A 7,761-nucleotide genomic window follows, 5' to 3' on the forward strand; every position below is an offset into this window, starting at 1 on the left:
AGTTATCAATATCAATACCATAAGTTAAAACAAGGTCGAGGGTGTGATTAAGGCAATGAGTTGGTTTATTAATGTGTTGAATAAAACCTATTGATTCCAACAGCGAGTTAAATGCGCAGCTAAGACTATCATGGTCAACATCTTCATGGATGTTGAAATCCCCTACAATTATGATTTGATCTGTTTTAAGCACCAACTCAGATAAGAACTCAGAGAACTCTGATAGGAACTCTGAATAAGGTGCAGGTGGACGATAAACTGTGACTATAATTATTGGTTTCTGTGATTTACAACTAGGATGAGATAGATTAAGAATAAGGCTTTCAAACGAGTTTTAATTGATTAATAATCTAGTATTAAAAATGGCTGCTACTCCTCCTCCTCGGCCTGAGCTTCTAGGAATATGGGTATTAGCATGAGTGGGTGGAGTTGACTCATTTAGACTGACGTTATCGTCTTCATGTAACCAAGTTTCAGTTACACAGAATAAATCAATACAATTCAGAAATAAGATCATTTATTAAAACAGATTTTGAGGAGAGAGACCTTATATTTAATAGTCCACATTTGAAAGTGGTATTATTTTACTCTATTTTATTGTTGGTATTAATCTTTATTACGTTAGAATGTCAGCACACAATGACAAGTTACTGCCAGATATGCATCCATATTCGTGGAGGTCCACATGTCAGAGGTCAGACTCACTGCCTCCACGCTCTGCAGTTGAGCCTTGGCTTTGGCCTTCTCCTCCTCATATTTCTCCCCCACCATCTTCTTTAGAGCCTGTCTGGAAGGCAGAGTGTATGTGGGGTCAAGCTTTCCCACAAACTCTTTGAAGCCTGGATCATCCAGGTCCTGCTTTCGGTCCACTAAGACAGAATCAAACAAATAAAACCGTTATCTGACATCATGTTACTGTAACATTTTTAGTGGTGTGTACAGTTGCGTGGATAAACATATATATTAAAAATAACCTACCATGAACAGTGTTCTCCTGCTTGTTTTCATGCTTAGCACTGTAGTGCCTAAGCATCGAGGATGTATTGTTATTATACACCAATTGCATGGAACAATGCAAGAACTGGACCTGTATGAACAGTAATGAAAACAAGAAAACAAACGGTCAGGTCATAGAAATCACTTAAATCACCACACATGCAACTGTACCTAACTTACAAACTGCTAGCTTGCTACTGTTTAAGTTGCTTGTTTAGTAATAAAGTACTCACCTTATTAGGACTGATCAGCTCAAAGTGTTCCCACATTTGAGAACGGCTTCTCTTCCTGGTTGGCTCCATGTTGAACAACCAAAAGCAGTGATAATGATGATAACAGCAACAACTTACACAACAAATCCGACAACAAACCCACATGTTGTTGGGTATGTCGGGTGCCTTTAAGGTGTGTTTTGGCGCGCACAAGCCTCCTGAAGCAAGTCTTGTGTCAACGACTCATCTTGCGATATGAAGATATTGTGCAACCGTTATGTATGAAGCAGTCACTGCTCTGTTGCAAAGCAAGCTTTGAAGCAGTGGTTCAAAGAGAATGTAACTTCGAGTTTGAAGCAAGGATTGGAGCTTCAGTGTCAGACTGACATCACTCCTGAATATACCAGAGACCAATTTAATACTAGATACAAAATTCATACAAAACCTCTTGAGTGTAGGTCATGACACCAAGATGGATTTTTTAATAGATTTTAATATGATATCCCTTGTTATATGTAGGAAATAGGAGTTTTGCATTTCATAGTGTTCATGCAAATTCACTGTGCTGCCGCAGCCACACCTTGTAAGGTAGCTTGGAACTTTTAGTAACTTTTCATGTTTAAAGTTTAAAGATCACACAGATGTGTCACGACAGGGGTTTCTGAGCACAAATGCAGACAGAGGATTTTGTGAAAGTTCCACAGTTTATTGTGCACTCTGAAGGAATGTCAACTTAAATTCTCAACTAAAAGAGTTTGAACATAAGCAAGCAAGGCTTGACGAGTCAGTGTCTCAACCAAAAGTGTTTGAGCATTCAACAAACAAAAACTTAAAGGAGTTCCAGGAAAAGGATGCACAAAAGCTCCCAAAACAGGTAACAAAACAAGTAATCCACAGGAGGTTAGTTCCAAATAGAATCTCCCAGAGAGTGAGGTCCCCAACGCAGGAGGTAGGTCCACGCCAACAGTTGATCATGTCTGAGCACTGAGGGAGTGTCTCTACTCTGCTTAAATGCTCCTCCTGGTGTCACATGGGCAGCAGGTGAATTCAGGCTTGATTGCAACTTGGTTGAGTCTTGGATGCGCAGAATGTCTCCATCTGGTGGCAGAGCTAGAGTGGAGTCTCAGGTCTGACAGTACCCCCCCCTGACGGCCAGCTCCTGCTGGCCTAGGACGGCCAGGGTGGGCTGCATGAAAATCGTGTGTGAGGGCAGGGTCCATGATATGTCTGGCAGGAACCCAGGAGCGCTCCTCTGGTCCATAACCCTCCCAGTCAACCAGGTATTGGACGGCCGTCGGACTGTATAAACAGGTCCACCTGTGAGAAAGCGAGGGGGAGGGGGAGCAGGACCTGAGGGAGATAAGGGAGAAGTATTCACTTTCTTCAGCAGAGAAACATGAAACACTGACAGTCACTAGCTTTGACTGTCATCTGCATAGCAATGGAACGAGATGTCATACTTTCTCAGAATGGAGCCAAGTGGGAGCAGATATAGAGAGAGAAGAAGGGGGCCCAGAACTGGGCCCTGTGGGACCCCGCTGGTGAGAGGAGCCGAGGAGGATGTCGAGTCACAGAGGCTGACACAGAAAGTTCGATCAGCCAAGTACGACCTGAACCACTCCAAAGCTGTGCCCCTGATGCCGACCTGGTCCTCCAGACGTGAGATCAGGATCTCGTGGTCCACTGTATCAAATGCAGCAGTTTAGTCTAAAATTACAAGAACTACACAGTCACCGGAGTCAGTAGCTATAAAGATATCATTAAAAACTCTTAAAAGTGCAATGTCATGGGTTCAAACTGGTTAAAAACAGCAGTGCAGGGAACAGAGGGGTCATATGCAGGAGGTGAGATAAGCGCCCTAACAGAAGAGACTTTGTCAATAAAAAAGTGCATAAAGTTCTCACAAACAGTGGTGGAGGCCTCCATACAGGCAGTCTGTGGGGCATTGAGAACCAAGTTAATGGTGTCAAACACGGGGCTTGTGACTGTTTGACAGGATAATGTCAGAGAAATGGTTTCTTTTAGCATCTTTCACGGTTGTCTGATAGTGACGCCAGCAGTCCCTTAATGTTTGGAGCGAAACATGGAGTCCGTCCTTCTTCCACTTGCACTCTGCTCTACGGCACTCGCGTCTGACAGCATGAGTCCTTTCGTTCAGCCAGGGCTCTGACTTAGTTTTAGGCTGCCTGGTTTTTAGTTGAGCCGCAGCGTCCAAAACAGTTTGGCAGGTAGAGTGAAACCATGAGCTCAGCTCCTCTGTATCGCACACAGACCCAGGAGAAACACACTTCTGATTAAAAGCAGCCGAGAACTGAACAGTAGTGGAAGGGTTAAAAATACGACAGCTCCGAGGAGCAGTGCCGCCAGATTTAACTGTGCTACAGCCAAGAGCAACCTCGAATAACACAGGCATGTGATCAGAAAACACTGCATCACAAATCTCCAAATCTTAAAAACAGGCAAACCATATGACAAGACAAGATCAAGTGTGTGTCCACGTTCCTGTGTGGGTCCAGACACAGACTGCACAAGATTAAAAGAGTCGATGAGGTGCAGGAATTCCTTAGCCATTGGCTTTTCAGGACAACACACATGAATGTTAAAATCTCCGACAATAAGGACACGGTCATATTTAGGCATTATTTCAGCCAAGAAATCAGCAAAGTCATTTAAAAAGTCCTTGGGAGGGCTATAGATAGTTTCACGCCGCCTCGCAGTGATGACTAGGTACTTTTTTTGTAGTGGAGATGCAACCTAAACCGTGGGGTGTCGTGCTGAGGCGAGGCAAGTAGAGCCGTTGGAAATACGCCAATAGTGTTTTAATTTGCTTCTTTGTTTATTTAATTTGACAGTTTAAAGCTTTAAAGGTAGTTGTAACAATTATTTCTGATGACAGAGTAGGAAATGTGTTGAGCTTTGACTGAAAACAGTAACTGACCGCATGTTTTACATTTTACCTGGTAGTCATCATTAGGAATTACTCTGAAGAAGGTTGGATATTTTTGTCTGTCTAACATGCACATGAAGAAGCGTAGCTGATCTGTGTGAAAACAGAGTGCAGTGTTAATCAGAAAAGAAAAACATTTTTGTGATGATTGACATAAATAAGTCACTGTTACCATGGGGATCTTGAATAGCTGCAGGATTCTCGACACAACAATAGACCGAGCAGATCCTGAAGCCCCAATCACAGCGAGGAGTGATGAGACATTTGTGCACATAGAAGAGTTTTCCTCACTCACTCCATTCAGCATCGATAAAATAGCTCTCTGTCCTGTCAGTGGATATCCACATGAATCTGTCCTGTCAGTGGATATCCACATGAATCAAAGATTTTAATAATGATTTAAAACACCAAGTTTTAAAGGAGATAACAAGACGGATCAGAAAGGACTCAGACGCAGAGGCCTTTTAATTGTCTTTATTGGCACTCGTAAACAATTCTCAAGGCAGGTCCTCTTTACTGAGGAAAAACAAAAGCGTGGCTATGAAAACCTATAACAAATGGCGAGCGCAACGCTCTACAAGAGAAACGTTGCGGAACTATAAACGCGGAACAAAAAAAAATCACTCCGAAGAGGAAACAAACTCAGACTAAGGTTATCATGTAAAACTTAAACAGGAAACTCTCCAAACAGAGGAAAACACGGCTCTAAACACTTCAAAACGAAAGCTAACTCAAAAGCGCAATCCTAATGATTTGCGATCTTTAACTAACTAAGAATGAGATCAAAAACAAAACGCAATCTAAATGATTGGATCTAACTAATAAAAGGTAAGTCACAAACCTAGTGATTGGAGTTCCTAAAAGGCTGTGAAAATTAACAAACAAAAGGGGTTATAAATCTTAACTACGGTATCAGCTAACAGGCTATGCTAAGAAACTTACAAAAAGAAACGTCACTCACAAAGAGGATCAAAAACCTGAGGATTCTGTGGCTGTGACGAGGAGCTCAGGTGATCAGGCATGGATGAAAACACAGTGGCACTGACACAGGGGAACAGGGAGTTTTTAAAGTCCACATGGCTTAATAGTCAGCAGGTGTGTGTAATCAGGGCCGGCAGAGGAGGGGGCGGGGCAAACTGCCGGAGTGACAGCAGAGAGGGAGAGAGAGAGATTCACAATCCCCTCTGTTTCCCATTCTCACAGAGAAAACAGCATGTTTTAAAGTTGTCATATCTCAAGAACGGTTGAAGATAGAGATACAATTGTGAGCGCCAGGAGGCTTTCAGCAGCTCCCATCTCAAAATTTGTGACAAACGGGCGTGAATTGACAGAGAAATCACAGTTTTAAAATCACCCTCATCTTGATTTTCCACAACTCCAAAGCAGACATTTTAACATTGAGTTGTATTGAGAGTGTGACCGGAGTTGTCCGCGCTTTGAGGTGATTTTAAGAAAAACTACAAGTCATATGAACATGAAAACACACACAGGGTTAGACGACACCCATGGCAACATTTTGATGTAAAAATTGTCTGTGTAGGTTCGAAATTGTGGGCAGGAGAAGAGTTTGTTTAGAGATTTTTGGTGATTATTTTGCTGGATCTCGCTAGAGTGGCACACTCTAAAAAACTCCCTCTTAACAGGAAGAAATCTCTGACAGAACCAGGCTCAGAGATGTGCGGTCATCTGCCTCGACCGGTTGGGGTGAAAGGAAAAATGGGGGACAGTGGAGAGGTGGGGGACAGAAAATGGGGGGAGAGAAAGGACAAGAGGGAGAGACAGAAGAGAGAGAGGGAGACCAGCAGCAGATACACAACAACTGTATCAGGTTACAAGTTTATACAGTTACTGATATCGACTTTTTAATTACAAAATAATATTAATGGTGATGATGAGCGTAGCCTCGGAAACTGGATCTTGATCCTGCAACCTGCATGATGAGAATACAGAGAGAGAGAGAGGGAAGGAAGGAAAGACACAAACTAGGGAGAGAAAGAGACAAGGTTAATGACATATAAAAAGTCATAATCATATCCTGAGTGTGAGAGAGTGAATGTGTGTGTACCACAGGAAAATCCCCCAGCAGTTTAGTTCTATAGCAGCATAACTAAGAGATGGTCCAGGTTTCCCTGAACCAGCTCTAACTATAAGCTTTATCAAAAAGGAAAGTTTTAAGTTTAACTTTAAATACAGAGAGAGTGTCCGCCTCCCGAACTATCATTGGAAGCTGGTTCCACAGGAGAGGAGCCTGGTAGCTAAAGGCTCTGCCTCCCATTCTACTCTTACAGACTCTGGGAACCACAAGTAAACCTGTATTTTGTGACCTAAGTGGTCTATTAGGATGATAGGGTAAGACTAGGTCTTTCAGGTATGAAGGGGCCTGACCATTAAGTGCTTTGTACGTGAGGAGGAGGATTTTAAATTTAATTCTAAACTGTATGGGGAGCCAGTGTAGAGAAGCTAACACTGGAGTTATATGGTCTCTCTTTCTAGTTCCTGTCAGAACTCGTGCTGCAGCATTTTGAATTAACTGAAGGATTCTAACAGACTTGTTAGAACATCCTGCTAATAAGGAGTTACAGTAATCTAATCTAGATGTAACAAAAGCATGAACTAGTTTTTCAGCATCCTGTAAAGACAGAATGTTTCTAATTTTCATAATGTTTCGCAGGTGGAAGAAGGCTGTTCTGGAAATTAGTTTTATGTGTGAATCGAAAGACATTTCCTGGTCAAAAGGTTCCTCACAGTGGAACTGGAAGCCAGGGTGATGTCATCTAAAGTGACAATGTGATCAGAAAGTTTTTCTCTGAGGTGTTTAGGGCCGAGTATAATGACCTCAGTTTTTTCTGAGTTTAAAAGTAGAAAGTTACAGGTCATCCAGGACTTAATGTCTCTGAGACATTCCTGGAGTTGAACAACCTGATTTATTTCATCCGGCCTCATCGATATATATAGCTGTGTGTCATCTGCATAACAATGAAAATGTATGTTATGCTTTCTAATAATGTTCCCTAGAGGAAGCATATATAAGGTAAAAAGTATAGGCCCAAGCACTGAGCCTTGTGGAACTCCACAATTAACTTCTGTTTGTAGTGAGGCTTTATCATTAACGTGAACAAACTGGAATCTATCAGATAAGTATGATTTAAACCAGCAGAGGGCAGCACCTGTGATACCAAGAGTCTGCTCCAATCTCTGCAGTAGAATATCATGATCAATGGTGTCAAATGCAGCACTAAGATCTAACAGGACAAGTAAAGAAACTAGACCATTATCTGACGCCAAGAGAAGATCATTATTAACTTTAACTAGTGCTGTTTCTGTGCTATGGTTTAATCTAAAACCTGACTGAAAATCTTCAAACAGGCCATTAATGCGCAGATATTCACATAATTGATTGGCAACTGCCTTTTCTAAGATTTTAGAGACAAAGGGAAGATTAGATATCGGTCGGTAATTAGCTAAAAAATCTGGGTCAAGGGTCGCTTTTTTTAGAAGGGGTTTAATAACTGCTACTTTAAACGTTTGGGGCACATATCCAGTTAATAAGGATAGATTAATTTGTGTTAATATAGAGTTGTTAATTAAAGGAAACACATCTTTAAA

General features: G+C 41.8%; 1 protein-coding gene across 1 annotated transcript; it reads right to left on the reverse strand.

Moving 5' to 3' along the window:
* Positions 1-567: 567 nt before the first annotated feature.
* Positions 568-1,311, reverse strand: LOC122773140 (E3 SUMO-protein ligase ZBED1-like). Its single transcript, XM_044031550.1, has 3 exons — positions 1,230-1,311; positions 979-1,087; positions 568-869 (listed from the first exon to the last, which is right to left on the reverse strand). The coding sequence occupies exons 1-3, from the start codon at positions 1,296-1,298 to the stop codon at positions 622-624; spliced, it is 426 nt and encodes a 141-aa protein (XP_043887485.1). The 5' UTR covers positions 1,299-1,311; the 3' UTR covers positions 568-621.
* Between the last annotated feature and the right edge of the window lie 6,450 nt (positions 1,312-7,761).

Source organism: Solea senegalensis, linkage group LG8, assembly GCF_019176455.1.
Source record: "Solea senegalensis isolate Sse05_10M linkage group LG8, IFAPA_SoseM_1, whole genome shotgun sequence".
NCBI classification, from domain to species: Eukaryota; Metazoa; Chordata; class Actinopteri; order Pleuronectiformes; family Soleidae; genus Solea; species Solea senegalensis.

Coding starts and splice junctions, on each gene's coding strand:
- LOC122773140 (XM_044031550.1), bottom strand. CDS start 1,298: ATGGAGCCAACCAGGAAGAGAAGCCGTTCTCAAATGTGGGAACACTTT. Junction 1,088..1,229: donor AGCTGATCAGTCCTAATAAG/GTGAGTACTTTA, acceptor CTGTTCATACAG/GTCCAGTTCTTGCATTGTTC. Junction 870..978: donor GCAGGAGAACACTGTTCATG/GTAGGTTATTTT, acceptor ATTCTGTCTTAG/TGGACCGAAAGCAGGACCTG.